This window comes from Bufo gargarizans, chromosome 2, assembly GCF_014858855.1.
Source record: "Bufo gargarizans isolate SCDJY-AF-19 chromosome 2, ASM1485885v1, whole genome shotgun sequence".
Taxonomy (NCBI): Eukaryota; Metazoa; Chordata; class Amphibia; order Anura; family Bufonidae; genus Bufo; species Bufo gargarizans.
The window spans coordinates 151,768,497-151,788,198 of NC_058081.1; the positions used below are offsets into that span (position 1 = coordinate 151,768,497).

A 19,702-nucleotide genomic window follows, 5' to 3' on the forward strand; every position below is an offset into this window, starting at 1 on the left:
TCTATGTTCAACTCCTTGATGAATGGGTCTCCTCTCCCCAAACAGTCATTAGAGGCTCACATTACTGTCCTGCCTAAACCTGGGAAGGACCTAACTCTCCCATCTAGTTATCGCCCGATATCCTTGCTCAACGCAGACATCAAGCTATGGGCAAAGATTTTGGCGTATCGCATAGCAACTTGGTTGGGAGGCCTGGTCTCACCAGAACAGTCCGGGTTTGTGGGGGGGAGGGAGTGCAGGGACAGCACATTTCGGGTAATACTAGCACAGCAGTATGCTTTGAGTCATGGTCAGAAGCTTACACTGTTGAGTACTGATGCCGAAAAGGCATTCGACAGAGTTGATTGGCACTTTATGGAAGCTACCTTACGCAAATTTGGGTTTCCCCCTCTATTTGTAACCGCTGTGCTGTCCTTGTACTCCTGCCCCACGGCCAGAATTCGTATCAATGGTGCTCTCACGTCTCATTTTGACATACGCAATGGGACTCGACAGGGTTGTCCACTCTCCCCCACCCTCTTCATTCTTTGTTTGGAAACCCTATTACAGGCCATTAGGCAAGATAAGGACATACAGGGACTAAAGATTGGGACCCAGTCTCACACTATAGCCGCATTCGCGGATGATATGCTCCTTTTACTTCCAGACCCGATAGTAGCATTCCCTGCTTTGTTGAAGCAATTAGATGACTTTGGGTTCGTATCCAATTTTAAAATAAACCTGGCCAAATGTGTGGCTCTGGGAATTAACACACCTCAGACGACAATAGCCCAACTCAAAAAGGGTTATCCCTTCCAATGGGAAAGTGACCACATCAAATATTTGGGGGTAAACATTACCAAAGACCCGGATAAACTTTTCTCCCAGAACTATCCCCGACTCTTAGCTGATATTAGAATTCAACTGAAAGAGCTGAAAATTCCTTTCCTGACTTGGATGGGGAGGAAGAACGTTCTCAAAACATACGTACTCCCCAAATTACTATATTTGATGCAGGCGTTGCCAGTGCATTTACCCCATCACTTTTTAACACAGATCAGGAAAACTTTTTCAGCATTCATATGGAATCAAGCTAGACCCAGACTCGCCTACCAGAGACTGATTCTCCCTAGATCCAAAGGGGGCTTTAGCTTACCTGATATCAGTTGTTATTATAAGGCTATTCAAATGAGATTGCATTCGGAGTTAATCAGCCCCAAGGTTCATAAATTGGGATGCCTAATTGCTAGGATAGTGCTAGGGTCAAGGACATTAGCGCTGTTATGGGACACAGGTGGTTCTACACAGCACCACTCTAAGATACCTACATCATTAAAGGGGGTGTTGGATTGTTGGCGCACCTTGAGTAGACAATTGGGCAGTTCCACAGCCATGTCACCTTTAACACCTATTAAGTACCTACCATACTTGTTGAACATGGAATTCCGGGACGATATGGGTTTGTGGGCCTCCTTGGGTGATGCAGCCATTGGAGATGTGATTGCGGGCCGACAAGTCCCGGAGGTGCCGGCCTTAAAAGCTCGATTCAAGCATATTCCTTGGACTACACCACAATACTACCAGCTCAAATGGTATTGCAAGCTATACTTGTCCACCACGCAAAACAATTATACTCCCACTTGGTATGATGCGGTGTGGAACCAGACTGCGGGTAAGAAGGGCTTGATATCACTACTTTACGGGAAAATCCTAGAGTTCGGCGTGGATACTAAACCCGGGTTTATAGAAAAATGGGGGGAGGAGCTGGGGCAACCCTTGAGCGAAGAAATTGTAAGTAGAATTTTATCCCATTCACACGGACAATCGAGATGTCTTAAACTGCAGGAAAACTCCTACAAGATAATAACCAGGTGGTATAAAACACCAGCAGTAATGCACTCTATATCCCCTACATATTCAGCGGAATGCTGGAGGTGTGGCGTCGACAAGGGCACCATGTACCACATATGGTGGACTTGCCCTATTATTTCAGTATATTGGGACGAGATATCTAAAATAGTCCAAGACATTTGTAGGATCAGTTCTCCTATCACCCCACTGGTGGCTCTCCTGAATTTGCCTGACTGTAATTACACTCTTGCCAAACACTCGCTATCTGCGCACCTTATTTCCGCAGCAAAATTGCTCATACCCAAATATTGGCTCTCAAAGAATGTTCCAAGTCTACGGGAGTGGGTAAATAAAGTACAGGAGATATGCCAATTGGAGGAGTTGACAAGTTGGGAGTCTCTATCACATGACAAATTTATATTGACTTGGGGTAAATGGGCAGATTGGTACAGGGACCGCTACGGTCGGTAGAATTCGATGCTGGGCGTTAGAGTGAAGTCATGAGGGAGAAGGAACATATTTCAGGCGGTGGGTTAATTGTAGAGGGGCAGCCAGCAGGCGACTGGTTGGGCACATGGGCCAGCTGTTTATACGGCTACAGGACATGTTGCTAAACATTATAAGGCTTGTCCTTTTATGTCTGTATTTTTCGGGTTTCTATGACTGACATCCGACGCAATTTACAGTAAGATATTTGCAATATCTAATGTGCACATGTATGTGTTTAACTTGATGACCATTGTTTGTCTATGGAGTAATATGGTTTTGTTTTGTTATTGTTGTGATTTTGTGTATGAAAACAATAAAATATGATTTAAAAAAAAAAAAAAAAAAAAGAAAAGTTTCCCCCCTCACATATACTAATGTGCCACAAACAGGAAGTTAATATCACCAACCATTCCCATTTTATTAAGGTGTATCCATATAAATGGCCCACCCTGTAGTGTTTTAAAAACCATGAGAGTATCTTCTTCTCAAGGAAGAGTTTAGAAGACCTTGAAATGCATTCCAACTTGTCATAGCATCAATATTAGCATAGCATCAGCATGTCCAGCATCAATATTTCCTGGTCGATCATCAAGAACAGTAGTAGGAAGACAAATACTTCAGGTAATAAACTATGCATTAATGATGACTTTGTATCTCATCTCACAATGTTCATTGTACAAGAGAACTACAGTATCGGGTCTTTCCCCAACTACTGTACATTAAAATATTCAAGCACTCAGCAATATCCACAAGAGAGGTTTAATGTGAACAGAAGGCAGCAGTTTACACCCTTCAAAAGGGACATCACCATTGGCCTCTTTAAATTGTCATTTAACTTTGATATCGCACCAAGTGTACTTGGCACGCACTTCACTAGATCCTCATAAATGACTCATTGACAGACTATTCACTCAAAACTATTCAGAGGACATATATAGTTACTGGAAAATGTCTTACTTGTGAAGCCTTCTTTTGGAACAGACCTAAAATAAAAATGGAGAACCTAAGTAATAAACTAGATATAACAGGTGACATTTAGTAAGCAAAATGCGCCAAAATTGTGGCTCAGATAGTGTCAAAAAATGTTTGTCTCGTTGAACAGTTTTGAAAAATCTCTAGAAAAGAGGGCATGGCCATGTGGAGGGAAAAAAATGTGCCAGATTTATTAATAGCATGCACCATTATTGGCTCAAAATATTGGCGTAAAGTAAGCCAGCCATAAGAAAGAGATAGGTGTCTAATAGATGCACCAACTCTATCAAACAGCACACACAAGTACATTTGGTGCAGTTTCTGTCTGTCTTGTCTAGTTTTATTACCATCTATATTTAGGACAAGATTAATAAATCTGCCAAAATGAATTAAACACAAAAATGACTCACTGGGGTAAAGGACACAGAACATTGCTATACAGGACAGGAGTAACAGACATCTTTCAAATTAATGAGCCTGTAAGTATGACCCGTCACAGTAAATTACTGACTCTGGTGCATAATAACTAAAATGTCAAAAACGAAATTACATGTTGCATCAATGACATTTTACTCTTTGGCAGTCAGTTATGCACTGTATTCTGTTTCGCATCTAGTTAAATACTCTCTGTGCTTCACAAAACAGAGTAGGTAAACTTACAACTTGCGACCTGAAGAGAATCGACTGTTATATTGCTCCTGTTTAAAAAAACAAAACAAAAAAAACATTCAAATGATATCAGCATGGTAGCATATAAAGTACAAGAACTAAAAAGATGCTGTCATGTTGTATAATAGACATCGAGGCACCACACAGACCTTTAGTAATGCTGCTGTAGAGTCGATCTGGTGCAGGTCTTCACATGAAATAGATCTACCATCCAGATCAACTACATAGGAGAGAAAATGAAGCAGAGTATTGTTACTATATTTACAAAAAATGTAAATTTGTCCCTATTTCAAGATTACGAAAAAGCAGTAAGCTATAAGGACCCTATAGCTATTTCAGGATTGATCCTAATGCTTAAGGGCTTGTGCAAGAATGGGGTGGTTTTGGCAAACCTCTAAAGGGAAGCTTACTTACCTGCTTCCTGCTCCTTCTCCTCCAGGGCCTTGCTGTAAACATCCGGTTTGACATTGCCACAGCCAATCACTGGCCACAGTGGAGACCTGATTCTCCCTGCTCCCTCTGACCATTTGTCATGACCTAAGGGGATCTGGTCACTGCCACGGCCAGTGATTGGTTGCAGGCAATGTCAAACTGGATGTTTTCACTGACGGAGAACAGTGGATCATTGCAGCCCAGGATTAGAAGGAGCGGGGAGCCAACACCGAGAAACAGGTAAGGAATCTTCCCTTTACAGTTCTGGTAAATTAATTCCATAATAAATCTTTATAGAGTTCAGGGCTCAGTTTTCACATGCCACAAGAGGGAGCTTACTGATGAAGGATTTATTCAGCTTCCCATGGAAGAGGTGGTCGAGGTGGTGTTCGGTTTACATAGCATGTGGATGGCAGCCCAAGGCCTTTTGACAAGCAGCTCAGGTAATCTATGGGGGTCATTTATGAATAGATATATACAACCTATATAGTCATCAATAAGATGAAAGACAGTGTGTAGCATACAAAGTATCACCAAGAAACAAAAAACACACATGCAATATAAAAGCATATTTTATTGAATTACACTATTATAAACAATACCTAAAGATATGAAAAGATGTATGAAGTGGTAATGCAGTAGACCAGGCATGTCCAAACTGCGGCCCTCCAGCTGTTGCAAAACTACAACTCCCAGCATGCCTGGATAGCTTACAGCTATTAGGTAGGGCATGCTGGGAGTTGTAGTTTTGCAACAGCTGGAGGGCCGCAGTTTGGACATGCCTGCAGTAGACGCTGCGGACCACAGCTCAAACACAGGTAACACACGGTAAAAGTACTACTCCCAATAGAAAGTAGTACTTGAGAAAGCAAGGCGAAACACGTGTCGGGGTGAGCTCCACACAGGTCTGATTTACCTCTACGCTACCCTAACAGGTATTTATGGCCATGATGTGTTGTTTGTCATGAGTGACATTACTTTATGGCATTTCTTCATGTGAATTATGTTTAATACATTGTAACTTTATGTATTGGTAGTATTTTCCCTTTCTGTGGGATTGGCTTATGTAAAATGGGGTCTGGAAAATAAATATATTACATTCCTATTTGGAGTAGTACTTTTACCCTGTGTTGGAGCTGTGGTCCGCAGGGTCTACTGCATTACTGCTTCATACATCTTTTCATATCTTTATGTATTATGAATAGATATATGCCAAAAATTGGCATATATCTGTCGCAGATTCTGTTCCAAAATGGGATTTGTGGCAGAATGTGCAACTTCTTCCCCATCCATGCCATGTACGCCAGTTCTAAGAAAGGGGGTGTGGTGGGGGTGGGGAAATGGGCTGGGCGGTCAGCATGTCTCTTTTATCATTTTCTACGCCTGTTTTAGGTGTAGAAAATTATCTAAATCTATACCAGGGAGGGAGCTGGTGTAGATTTAAGCCAGCGGTGGATGCACCTAAGTTGGGTAGAGGCCGGCACCTCTACATAACTTAGGCACATCAAGCACCCGTGCAGGTTTATTAGGAAAAGTGTCTAAAATGCTGGTCTTAATACATGACCCCATGTGAGTTTACTGTGGCACAACATGGACTGTGTGTCCAAATAAGGTATAAGGTAGAGGTGTCCAACCCTTTATTAATTAATTAATACATTTGTTTTACAAGCTATGGACACCTTCTGTCACAGTGGGGAGTAGGGGAAACTCTCCATCAAACACCGTGGAGGAAAGGGGGACAACAACTAGGCCTAGACATCAAGGACAGGGAACAGGTCACCTCCTAATGCCACCCTAATCCACGCCCTGACTCCTAGCCGTATGAGCGGACCCAGATGGTAGGAGGGCTCATACACAAGAACCTAGGGCCCTACTAACCCTAACGATCCCTGGAATAGAGATAGGGCTGAGACGACCTGTTCTTCCAGGACACAGATGAACAGGAGTCTCCACCGACCTAGTTGCGAGGAAAGGGAAAGACAGAGAACAGCCACTGGATCGGCAGGTAAAAGCCCAGAACAACAAGCACTTACCTGCCGCAACAAAAGCGACTGGAACCCGAACACCAAACAGGACACAGCACAAAACAACAAACACGGAATCCAGCATACCAGTAACTGCCTGGACCCCCATGCGGACAGGGTGCATGGCGGCCCCCGGCAGAGCTGCTCACTGACTTGTTGTTCCCCCTCCGGGGAACCCTGGGGCCCTCTCACCAAAGGCACAGATACACAGGGAGATGTCTAGCATCCATGCAGGACTGAGCATACACCATAGACAGACCATACATGGAACACCAAACAAGACATCACAACACCCACCCATAAATAAACAACACCATACCACAAAAAGCATAGTGAAGGGAAGGAGAAAACAGGAAGATATCGGAGAGACATCGATGTCCCACTAGGTGACCCTCAAGGACTGGGTAGATGGAACACCCAGGAAAAGAACATAGCTCCAGCCCAAACAAAGGCTGGAGTATAACTGACTCCATCCTGAAAGCCACAGGCAATATAAACCCCTAGTGGTCACACCCAGCCAGGTAGTTAACCCCACCAGTACAAGACAGGGAAAGAAACCAGGGGAAAGGAGGAAGCTAAAACATGCTGCAATAACAACACTTTGGCAGCCAGCATGTCACGGCGAACAACAACAATACCATGACACAGCCGTGACACGTTAACATCAATAGTTTTTTTTTAATGAATTGCATATCTATTATGAGATAAAAAAAAATCATATTTGAAATTAATTTCATAGGGACCTTCTCTGAAGGCAGCAAATTGTAACATAAAAAAAGAAACATGTAGAGCCCGCATGTGATCAATACCATTGAGCTTCTTACTACAGAACTGTGTATACATGTATAGCACACCGAATGGCTGCATGCATAAGGCCATATATATATATGTCTATATATGAACTGTAAAATGATGTTAAAAGATGAATATACCCTTTATATAATAAAACATGTAAGGTGGTCAACAGACTGCTGAGAGCCTGCAGAAAACATATGTGGAATGTCTACATAAAGCATTCACTCATATCATTTTATGGAATACATTACATACACTGGCCATTGGCCGTCGGTGAAGAAGGTGATTGTGTTAATTCTGTGAATGAGTGGGATCTTCGGAGATTGTCCTCATCCTTATGACATGGCTGTGACTGAGAGACGAGAGAAATATTATCCTTGGGTTATCATGGGATTCTCACACGCCTGGCTCAGAAGAGCACATACTACTACATTTCTCATAGCGGGATAGAAACTGAATTTAAATACAGAGTCTGTATGCAGATTTTACGGATTGGTCAGCACTAACAAAATTGGGCATTTTCCATGAACACGGTTTTTTAACTTGGAGACTGAGACTCTAAAAATGTAGATTTTTTTCTTCTTTTTTTGTTGTTGCAATTTTGTATGTTTTTATTGTTTCTTAGCCACAATATAAGATGACCAAGTACTGTATGTTAATGTCCGCAGCTTCTCAAAAGTAAGAACGGAGTACTGTAGTTAATCTATTGAGGTGGTAAAAAAAAATCTGAAGTTGTCTGTGAATAAAAGACTGGATTTCTCTGGATATGGCAGCTGACAATTACTGTAAGACTATATATCAGAGGTTATCAGAGGCCACATCTACTATGCTTGAGAATTATCTCATTGGTATCAAGTCTTTATCAGACAGTAAAGTCTTATTTGAGGAAAAAGCAGGAGTTACTGGGTCAATAACCTGATATTTACTGCAGTCAGACTTATATATAAAAAATAAAAATTTCCTTTACCTCTGAAAATGTCTGTTTTACTGCAGGAACCTCGCCTCCTATATATAAAAAAAAAAAAAAATACAATGATATAATCATGAATTATAATCACCAGCATCATCTTTAAAGGAGTTCTGGAATTTTGGCAGACAGTAGTGTGTTTCTAGTACTACGTACATTAAACATAGAATTCTCTCTAAGAAGTTTGTGGGGGGAAAAGTAGACATGTCCTAGAAATGTTCTAGGGAAAAAGCTGGTATGTCCTAAAAGGTATGTAAACTGCATATTTGAACATCCTGCTTAGTAGCACATGGCGCAATACCCAAGTGGTAAAGTAAGTACACAATTTATTGTACTTACAAAATTCAAGGAGTAAAAAGCATTTCATAAAAACGCGCCCGACCTGGGTTTCGCCTTATGCTTCGTCAGGAGCTGAGGCAATGAACTCCCTCAGAACAGGTGTTATATATCCTTCCATGATTGCTCCGGGACAGCACCCGGCCCCCGTAACATCAGGAGGGAGGTAACATATGTTAAATCAGGAATATAAAAAAAAAAAAAACACTTTTCCAAAAATGTCACATATAATGATACCCTAAAACCAATACATTTCCAGTACAATATCCACGTGCTATTCACATGGACAGTATAAAAGTATTAGGAAAAAATATATATATATATTTTTTTCTTTTTTATACATTTTTTTCACAAACTACGCAACCTGCACTTATGATATACAGGCTGCCTTAATATCCCATTCAATGTTAAGGCCATGTGGTAGGAGGGTGCCCATCTCATATATCCACTCTGCTTCTCTTTTGTTTTACGGGATCACCCCCTCTCCAATGTCTACGCACCAATTCAACAGCACAGAATTTTAAACCAGTGGGATTTTTTGGGTGCACTTTTTTAAAATGAGCTGAAACACAGTGAGTCTCCAGACCATTCTTAATGTTTCGGATATGTTCAGCAATACAGGTTTTGAGTTTTCTTAAGGTACGTCCAATATATTGTGTTTTACAGGGGCACTCTAGGAAGTAGATAACCCCCGCTGTTTCACATGAAAGGTTACATTTTATTTTACACTCCTTCTGTTTCGATGTTGATACATTTAAAAAAAAAATTATTTTTCTAATACTTTTATACTGTCCATGCGAATAGCATGTGGCTATTGTACTGGGAATGTATTGGTTTTAGGGTATCATTATAGTTGACATTTTTGTAAAAGTGATTTTTTTTAAGTATTCCTGATTTAACATATGTTACCTCCCTCCGGATGTTACAGGGGTGGGATGCTGTCCCGGAGCAATCATGGAAGGATATATAACACCTGTTCTGAGGGAGTTCATTCCCTAAACCCCTGACGAAGCCTAAGGCGAAACCCGGGTCGGGCGCGTTTTTATGAAATGCTTTTTGCTCCTTGAATTTTGTAAGTACAATAAATTGTATACTTACTTTACCACTTGGGTATTGCACCATGTGCTTCTTTTCTTTGTGAAGGTATTGGTGCTATGTATTGAAAGTTTCGGTTGGTGGCAAGACGCTGCAGGGAGAGGTCCATAAGAGTGGAATGTGAACAACCATCTGTTGGATCAAGTGTCGAGTCTGCACTGTGTCTTAACCACTTCAACCCCCCTAGCTGAAACCCCCTTAATGACCAGGCCACTTTTTACACTTCTGCACTACACTACTTTCACCGTTTATTGCTCGGTCATGCAACTTACCACCCAAATGAATTTTACCTCCTTTTCTTCTCACTAATAGAGCTTTCATTTAGTGGTATTTCATTGCTGCTGCCATTTTTACTTTTTTTTGTTATTAATCGAAATTTAACGATTTATTTGCAAAAAAATGACATTTTTCACTTTCAGTTGTAAAATTTTGCAAAAAAAACGACATCCATATATACATTTTTTGCTAAATTTATTGTTCTACATGTCTTTGATAAAAAAAAAATGTTTGGGCAAAAAAAATGGATTGGGTAAAAGTTATAGCGTTTACAAACTATGGTACAAAAATGGGAATTTCCGCTTTTTGAAGCAGCTCTGACTTTCTGAGCACCTGTCATGTTTTCTGAGGTTCTACAATGCCCAGACAGTAGAAAAACCCCACAAATGACCCCATTTCGGAAAGTAGACACCCTAAGGTATTCGCTGATGGGCATAGTGAGTTCATAGAACTTTTTATTTTTTGTCACAAGTTAGCGGAAAATGATGATTTATTTTTTTATTTTATTTTTTCTTACAAAGTCTCATATTCCACTAACTTGTGACAAAAAATAAAAACTTCCATGAATTCACTATGCCCATCACAAAATACCTTGGGGTGTCTTCTTTCCAAAATGGGGTCACTTGTGGGGTAGTTATACTGCCCTGGCATTTTAGGGGCCCATATGCGTGAGAAGTAGTTTGCAATCAAAATCTGTAAAAAATGACCGGTGAAATCCGAAAGGTGCTCTTTGGAATGTGTGCCCCTTTGCCCACCTAGGCTGCAATAAAGTGTCACACATGTGGTATCACCGTACTCAGGAGAAGCTGGAGAATGTGTTTTGGGGTGTCATTTTACATATACCCATGCTGGGTGAGAGAAATATCTTGGCAAAAGACAACTTTTCCCATTTTTTTATACAAAGTTGGCATTTGACCAAGATATTTATCTCACCCAGCATGGGTATATGTAAAATGACACCCCAAAACACATTCCCCAACTTCTCCTGAGTACGGCGATACCACATGTGTGACACTTCTTTGCAGCCTAGATGCGCAAAGGTGCCCAAATTCCTTTTAGGAGGGCATTTTTAGACATTTGGATCCCAGACTTCTTCTCACATTTTAGGGCCCCTAAAAAGCCAGGGCAGTATAAATACCCCACATGTGACCCCACTTTGGAAAGAAGACACCCCAAGGTATTCAATGAGGGGCCTGGCGAGTTCATAGAATTTTATTTTTTTTTGGCATAAATTAGCGGAAATTGATATATATATTTTTTTTTCTCACAAAGTCTCACTTTCCGCTAACTTGGGACAAAAATTTCAATCTTTCATGGACCCAATATGCCCCTCAGCGAATACCTTGGGGTGTCTTCTTTCCAAAATGGGGTCATTTGTGGGGTGTTTGTACTGCCCTGGCATTTGAGGGTCTCCGCAATCATTACATGTATGGCCAGCATTAGGAGTTTCTGCTATTCTCCTTATATTGAGCATACAGGTAATGAGATTTATTTTTTCCGTTCAGCCTCTGGGCTGAAAGAAAAAAATGAACGGCACAGATTTCTTCATTCGCATCGATCAATGTGGATGAAAAAATCTCTGCCAAAAAAAAAAAAGGAGGGGAAAGGCGTCTGCCAGGACATAGGAGCTCCGCCCAACATCCATACCCACTTAGCTCGTATGCCCAGGCAAACCAGATTTCTCCATTCGATGTGGATGAATAAATCATTGCCGGGATTTTTTTATTTTATTTTTTATATACAAAGTGTTTGCCAAAGCATAGGAACACCGCCTCCTCCTCAGCTCATATGCCTCGGCAAACGTATCTTTTACTGCAGAGGAGAAATCTCGTCTTGCAGCGCCGCATACACCGACTTGTGTGTAATCTGACAGCAGCGCAATGCTTCTGTCAGAATGCACATCAGTGCTGCAGCTAGTCGATCAGTTGGTCCACTTGGAAGGTAAAAAAACAAAACAAAAAAGAAAAAACCAGGCCGCAACGCAATAATTTTATTAACTTTTGAACAGAACATATAAACTTTAACTTTTTGAACGGAACATTAACCTTTTTGCTTACTGGTGATTTTTTTTTTTTTTTTTACCTTTATAGGACAAACCTCTCCTTCCCCATGGGACAATGTGCAAAGCGCAAATCGCCCAAAGATGTGGCAAAGTGCGTTATGCACTTTGTCCCAGGTGAAAGGAGAGGTTTGCAGCAGCTCTGTGTGAATGGGCCCTAATAGCCCTGTGTGCCTGTCCTGGTGAGATGTGATCCCTATGCTAGGTGTACCTGTGTGTGGTACTTCCGGAAACACTCCCCTAAGCATAGGGCAGGGTGGTCAGGGCAGTCAGGACAGAAATAGCGGGTGTCACGCCTTATTCCACTTCTGCTACAGACACGACATCTTTTTCGGGGTGACAGTTGAGTTGAGGTACCGGCAACGACATTGGGGAAATGTCGCTCGTGTAAACAGCTAACTACACTGGTGGATGGGGCCACGGAACCTCCTGGGTACAGGAGGTTCTCGATGATCTCTTCCTGAAATTTGAGGAAGGATCCTGTTCTCCCAGCCTTACTGTAGAGAACAAAACTATTATACAGAGCCAAATGAATTAAATATACAGACACCTTCTTATACCAGCGTCTGGTTCTGCGGGAAACTAAATACGGAGACAACATCTGGTCATTGAAGTCCACCCCTCCCATGTGAAGGTTATAGTCGTGGACTGAGAGGGGCTTTTCGATGACACGGGTTGCTCGCTCAATTTGGATTGTTGTGTCTGTGTGAATGAAGGAGAGCATGTAAACGTCACGCTTGTCTCTCCATTTCACCGCGAGCAGTTCTTCGTTACACAAGGCAGCCCTCTCCCCCCTTGCAAGACGGGTAGTAACGAGCCGTTGGGGGAAGCCCGCGCGACTAGTTTGCGCGGTGCAACAGCAGCCAATCTGTTTTAGAAACAAATGCCTGAAGAGGGCCACACTTGTGTAGAAATTGTCCACATAAAGATGGTACCCCTTGCCGAATAAGGGTGACACCAAGTCCCAGACTGTCTTCCCACTGCTCCCCAGGTAGTCAGGGCAACCGACCGGCTCCAGGGTTTGATCTTTTCCCTCATAGATCCGAAAATTTGTGGGTATAGCCTGTGGCCCTTTCACAGAGCTTATACAATTTGACCCCATACCGGGCGCGCTTGCTTGGGATGTATTGTTTGAAGCCAAGGCGCCCGGTAAAATGTATTAGGGATTCGTCTACGCAGATGTTTTGCTCTGGGGTATACAAATCTGCAAATTTCAGGTTGAAGTGGTCTATGAGGAGCCGGTCAAAAGCTGGGTGGCCTCTGGGACGGGAGGTGGTGTCGCTAAAGTGCAGGAAACACAGGATGGCCTGGACATGGCAGCAGAGAACATGGGCATGTGATGAATTGGGTTCGTGGACCAATATGACCGCAATTCATGCTTTTTGGTTAGACCCATGTTGAGGAGAAGGCCCAGAAAAGTTTTAATTTCGGAAACTTGGACTGGTTTCCACCGGAAAGGCTGGGCATAATAGCTTCCCAGGTTGGCGGTTATAAATTGTGTGGCATACCGGTTTGTTTCTGCCACGACTATGTCCAAGAGCTCCACAGTCAAGAACAGCTCAAAAAATCCCAGGGCCGAACCGATCTGAGCTGTCTCAACCCGAACTCCAGACTGGGCGGTGAAAGGGGGAACTACAGGTGCGGCTGAAGTTGGGGACTGCCAATCAGGATTTTCCAGCACCTCAGGGATTCTAGGGGTCTACGGGCCTGTCTGTGCGGTGGCTGTGACGGGGTAACTACTGCACGTGCCACCGTACCAGCTTCAACTGCCCTTCTGGTGCTCGCCACTTCACCATGTTGTACGGCAGTGCTGGTACTAGGTCCAGGGAGGGCTGCGCTGCTGGTGTATGCCTCACCACGTAATCCGACAGCGCCAGCCCCACTCTGCTGCCCTTGAAGCGGATCCTGCGCAACCTGTGGTCTAGCGACATGGGGCCGGGTACGCCTGGTGCTATCAGGGACCTCAACCTCCTCGTCCGAACTTTGAGTCAGACTGCCACTGCTTTCTACAGGTTCATATTCTGACCTGCTGGATTCGTCAGATGAGGGTTCCCATTCCTCATCCGACTGGGTCAGAAGCCTGTAGGCCTCTTCAGAAGAATACCCCTTGTTTGACATTTGGGCAACTAAATTTAGGGGTATTCCCTGAGACTACCCAAGAAAAAAAGCAAGCCTGTCTTACAAATGGGAGGCTAGCAAAGTACCGGAGGCCGCTGCGGTTGATAAAAAATATCAAAACAGATTTTTTTTTATCGCCGCAGCGCGTGTAAAGTGAATGTGCAGTGATAAAAAAATATATATTTTTTGTCACTGCAGCGGGGCGGGCGTGGGTGAACGCACGTGTGGGCGACCGATCAGGCCTGATCGGGCAAACACTGCGTTTTGGGTGGAGGGCGAACTAAGGTGACACTAATACTATTATATATCTGACTGTGATCAGTTTTGATCACTTACAGATACTATAAAAGTACAAATGCTGATTAGCGATACGCTAATCAGCGAATCAGTGACTGCGGTGCGGTGGGCTGGGCGCTAACCGATCGCTAAACTACCTAACCAAGGGGCCTAAACTATCCCTAAAACCTAACGGTCAATACCAGTGGAAAAAAAAAGTGACAGTTTACACTGATCACTTTTTTCCTTTCACTAGGTGATTGACAGGGGCGATCAAGGGGTGATCAAAGGGTTAATTGGGGTGCAGGGGGGTGATCTGGGGCTAAAGTGTGTGGTGTTTGGTGTACTCACTGGAACCAACCGACCAAAAGGACCAGCAGAGGAGCAGGGAAGCCATTTAACACATCATATTTACTAATATGATGTGTTAACTGGCTTTTGATTGGATTTTTTAAAAATCATCAGCTTGCCAGCCACGATCATTGGCTGGCAAGCTGATGACGCGACCCCCCTGGAATAAATGCCGGCCCGCGATGCGCATGTGCGGGCCGGCTGAGCGCGTCATCTCGCGTCTCGTGCCAATGCGTCACTCTGCCTGCAGCTGCCGCCTCCGGACCGCGATCCTGCGTTAGGCGGTCCGGAGGCGGTTAAACTGCTGATATCAGCGCGGTCCCTGAAATTGCTTGTGGATTTGACTGTTTTAAGGAGACTGAACCTACTCCTGGATAAGGGTTCCGCTGCTTATTTGTGACTGTACACCAAGCTTTTTCTCTAACCTACTTAGTACAATTATCTGGTCACTGTGGTTAATGCAGCAGCTAGAACAGCATGAACTCAACAAATTAGGGAAAGGCAAAAAGTTAAAACCACTTCCTATAGTTATTTCTTCATAACAAAATGATCAATATTAAGATGATGAATGCCATAAGATAGTCACAAAATATGATATTAATACCGAAAGAGGGCAGACAAGAAAATTAATATTACCTGGGCTTTTGGATGGTTTCCATAATTTCTTAAATACTCCAGTGAGACTATTATTGTTACTGTGTTGACCTTTCCCTTTTTTTACAATAGCTTCATGGCTGTAATCATGTGGTGACACTTCCTCTGATAGCTGTTCAGATGCCTTAGCTTTCAGGTCAGAAGATGATTTAAAATATGGACAACCATCCCCGATGCCATTTTCATGAATCGCCTTGTTGTCATCATCAGTAAATGTAAAATTAACAAAACCTTCCTCTTTGCATGTCTTCCCAAGTATTTTTGAAGTGGCCGATTCCAGAGCTTTTGGTACAACTTGTAACAGGCCCTTTTTCGACTGAACCACTGGAACAATTTCTGGAACCTGCACTTGTAAGACATTTTGAGTTGATGTTTCATGTGTTACATGAGGCCTGCTTTTTAGAGATTTGTGTTTGACATAATCTATTTTTTTCTCTTCATAGACCTCTCCATGCTGGAATTCTGGATGATCAGATATGTAAAACAAAGAATTGTGTACAGGATGAAAATTGGACTCACTGACATTTTGCAGGGAACTGGAAGTTTTAATATACTTTTCAAGACCAGGATATGATAAGGAATGAGCCCACTTTTGGCTGCTTTGGCTCTTCTTCCATGTGCTTGATTGTCCAAGTCCATCATCAGTGGTTTGGTTTGAGAGACTTAAATCACAGGACATCATGCTATGCCTTTTTTTGGATTCCATGGCTTTCTGTGCGGTTAAACTTTTCACAGAGTCCAATGTCAGACCTGAAAGGTCCTGCAAGTTTCCAATGTGATCATCTAGATGGTGAAGTAAATTATCTATAGATTTGACATAATCTCGGACATCCTTTATGTCTTCAAACATATCTTCCACTCTAGGACAAATAAAATATTGGTCCAATAATTAATGTCCATGGACAAAGCCAAACATTCCATTTAATATAACTGTGATAAATGAAAACAGTTAAATGGGTTGTCTAGCATTCATTTTTGTGTATATAGCTCACAATGGCTTGAAAATACTTACCCTCAACAACACCCACCACTGCCATTCCAACCCTGATCTGGTCCCCGCTGCGCTTCAATGACAGAACCAGGAAGTGAAGAGCAGCAGGGACCTAAACAGTGTCCGAATGGCAGCAACGAGGGATCAGAATGGTATGTATAGCTTCTCTTTTTTATCTTTAAGCCACTTGGAGCTATATAAATGAATACTGCTGGACAAACTCTTTAATTCATCAAAAATAGAGAGCATCGTGAGAAACATCATGCAGTGTTAGGCTGTGTACTGATGACCATATGTAATCTTGTCACATTTTCATACAGTTTGATCTGTAAGATCTGACCTCAGGAATTACATTGCAACAGTCTAATTCCCAATATATTCACTATTACTGATGTATGTCAAGGAATAAATTCTATGTATAAGACATACGGTAAATAAACTAACAAGAGCTTATAGCTGTAAGCCAGAAGCACCTTAATATTTTAAAGGGATTTCTCAGGACTTAAAGGCTATGTACACCTTTGGGGGCAATTTTGCTTTATTACTGCATTGTACTCATTTTAAGCTAAAAAAATCATTTTTTAATTGGTCTTTATTAAAAATTTTGAACCACTGTCTTTGTGCAGCCTTGAGTTTCACTAGTAGCAGCATAAAAAATGTTCACTCTGTTCCATCAGGCAGGAAGTTGACAGCTCCTTACCTCTGATCTCTGGCCTTATAAACACTCAATATAGCTCAATTTTTATCTTACTGATATGATGGCTTAAATGGCTTAAGTGTTTATGACCTTTTAGTAATTTAGAGATAAGGTTTATTAGATGACCAGCACAAAGTGAAAGTAAAAAGTATGATTTACACAGCTAAGGTGGATTTAGATGGCCCAAATTTCAGGCTGATTATTGGGAATGAATGTTCCTATGAACGCACATTCTCGATAATTGACCCATGTAAAAGTGCCACAGATTACCCAATGAACGAGAAAAATGCTCATTCATTGGGTGAAATGATCGGAGGTGCAGATACCTCAATCATCGTTCTTGGGCAGCAAATCGCAGTCTAAATAGCAATCTGCTGAGCAGAAGCAATGATTTTGTATGAGGACGAGCAATAACAGTAGCGATCCCTCGTCCTCATACTGTGTAGGAGATCGCTGCATGTAAATATAGCGCTTCACCTCCACTTAATGAGCATCCGACTGTTGATAAGCAACACTTCCTTCCTGACAATCGGCTTCTCCATAGCACATCTAAATCCACTTCTCAACAAATAGTTACCCCTTTGCTCAAGATTTTTAATAGAGACCAATTGAAAAAAATATTGCTGACCTATCCTGAGGGTAGGTCATCAATATTCTAGTCACAGAAAACTCCTTTAAGTGCGTTTAGATTTTCTTTTCCAATAAAGTTTACCTTTCAGATGTTAGTCGGATTTTTTCATCACTCTTTGCGTTATCATCATCTTTCTTGTCTTTAAAATAGATCTGTACACATTTTTCTTCAAATTCATGCAGCCTCTTTTTATCTTCTTCAGTCTGGAAGAGGTCTGTAGAAAAATATGAATACAAGAAAGACTGTAACAAATGGATCTTTGTTGGATTTTTGGGATAGCAACTGTAAGCATAAGGAAGTTGTAAAATTTGAGATGTAGATCTAACTTACATGGCCCCTGAGAATTTGACCTCTTGCTCTGTCCACACAGCCATTTTATCAGAGCAGTTAAATGGCTGAGGAGAATGAAGGGTGGAGGCAGCACGGGCTTATTGTGATACAACATGACAAAATAATATCGCTGAGACTTCCACAGATGATCAGAAATTCTTTTACACTCCTTGTACACATTACTGCAAGACAGACAGAGGCACAGATTATCAAGTAAATCAATATCAGGACATTATTTGGATAGAGCATGTATTAGTTATGTCTAAAAGCTGGCCTGTCACTTTGAGCTGGAAATCAGTACTTTTAGAGAAACAATCACCAATAGTATTTGACAGATCCATCCAGGGCCGTCTTTACCAAGGGGCAAAAGGGGCAGCTGCCCCGGGCCCAGTTGCTCCTGGGGGGCCCAAGGCAGCTGCCTCTTGAGCCCTGCTAGCCACTGCCCCGGGTGTCAGGCTGTCAGCTACAGAAGGGGGTGCTGCCATGCCATGCCTGCCGGCACTCCAGCCAGCGTACTGTGTCTGTGAGAGCTGTGATCTAGGACCTTAATGACATCATCACCATGTGACCAATAACCTAGCAATATTACTGGTCACATGGCTATGAGGTCATCACAGGTCCTTGAGTGTTGCAGGAGAAGTTTGCCTTAACTGTGGAGCTTTTTTTGTGAAGATTACATCAGGAAAAGGTGACAGGGGCTGTTATGCTAATGCTAATATACTGTAAACTACTGTATAGTGGGGGGCTGTATACTGTGGGGGGCTGTATACTGTGGGGGGGCCTGTATACTGTGGGGGGCTGTATATTGTGGGGGGCCTGTATACTGTGTGGGGGGGCTGTATACTGTGTGTGGGGGGCTGTATACTGTGTATGGGCCTGTATACTGTGTGGGGGCCTTTATACTGTGTGGGGGGCCTGGAGTGCTATACTGCTGTACTGTATACTGTGGGGGGCTGTATACTGTATAGTGTGGGGGGCTGTATAGTGTGGGGTGCTGTATCGTGTATAGTTTGGTGGTCCTTTATACGGTGAGGTGCTATTCTGCTCTACTGTATACTGTGAGGTGTTGTATACTGTGGGGTGCTGTATACTGTGGGCTGCTATACTGCTCTACTATATACTGTGGGGTACTGTATAGTGTGGGGTGCTATACTGCATACTGTGTGGTGCTGTATACTATAGGGTAATATACTGCATACTGTGGGGTGCTGGGGTGCACTGTAACACTAGGGTGAGCCGAGCCCTGGTCTCCTTCTTGCAGAGCGGTGCCCACTTCCAGCCTGAGCCCAGCTGCCCAGAGCACTGATCCTGAGCCACTGGAGTCTTCAGAACTGGAAGTATTTACAGTCATTCACTGGACTCTACCAGATGTGTGGATTTTGTGTGTGTGTGTGTTGTGGTGGAGGGCGTGATTGCCTGCTAAGGTGTGGGAAGGCAAGATCCAGGGGGCCCAAGTAAATTTTTGCCCAGGGTCCAATCAATATTAAAGACGGCCCTGGATCCATCATGTACAGTCCACTAGTTGACCCCGATTCAGGGTCAGTGTCTATAAATCCACCCAATTCATGCATAAAAATAAAACATCAATTACTGGTCTTTAGCATGCACTAATATACATTTACTGATGACTGAAAGAGATCACCGTGATATATATGGGTGCCGGTTTACCGCATCATCATCATGACCGCTCACTAGTCTGTCATAATTCAG

The 19,702-nt window shown here is 42.7% G+C and overlaps 1 protein-coding gene across 1 annotated transcript in view; it reads right to left on the reverse strand.

Moving 5' to 3' along the window:
* The window catches only part of LOC122925723 (transient receptor potential cation channel subfamily M member 7-like), a 99,616-nt gene that overhangs the window by 22,632 nt on the left and 57,282 nt on the right, over positions 1-19,702 (reverse strand). The window contains exons 14-21 of the mRNA XM_044277069.1: positions 17,993-18,174; positions 17,744-17,876; positions 15,326-16,203; positions 8,179-8,216; positions 7,467-7,563; positions 4,110-4,180; positions 3,952-3,989; positions 3,277-3,302 (exon numbers count right to left, since the gene is read on the reverse strand). Of these exons, the coding sequence (XP_044133004.1) occupies positions 3,277-3,302; positions 3,952-3,989; positions 4,110-4,180; positions 7,467-7,563; positions 8,179-8,216; positions 15,326-16,203; positions 17,744-17,876; positions 17,993-18,174 (1,463 nt within the window). The remainder of the gene's footprint in view (positions 1-3,276; positions 3,303-3,951; positions 3,990-4,109; positions 4,181-7,466; positions 7,564-8,178; positions 8,217-15,325; positions 16,204-17,743; positions 17,877-17,992; positions 18,175-19,702) is intronic.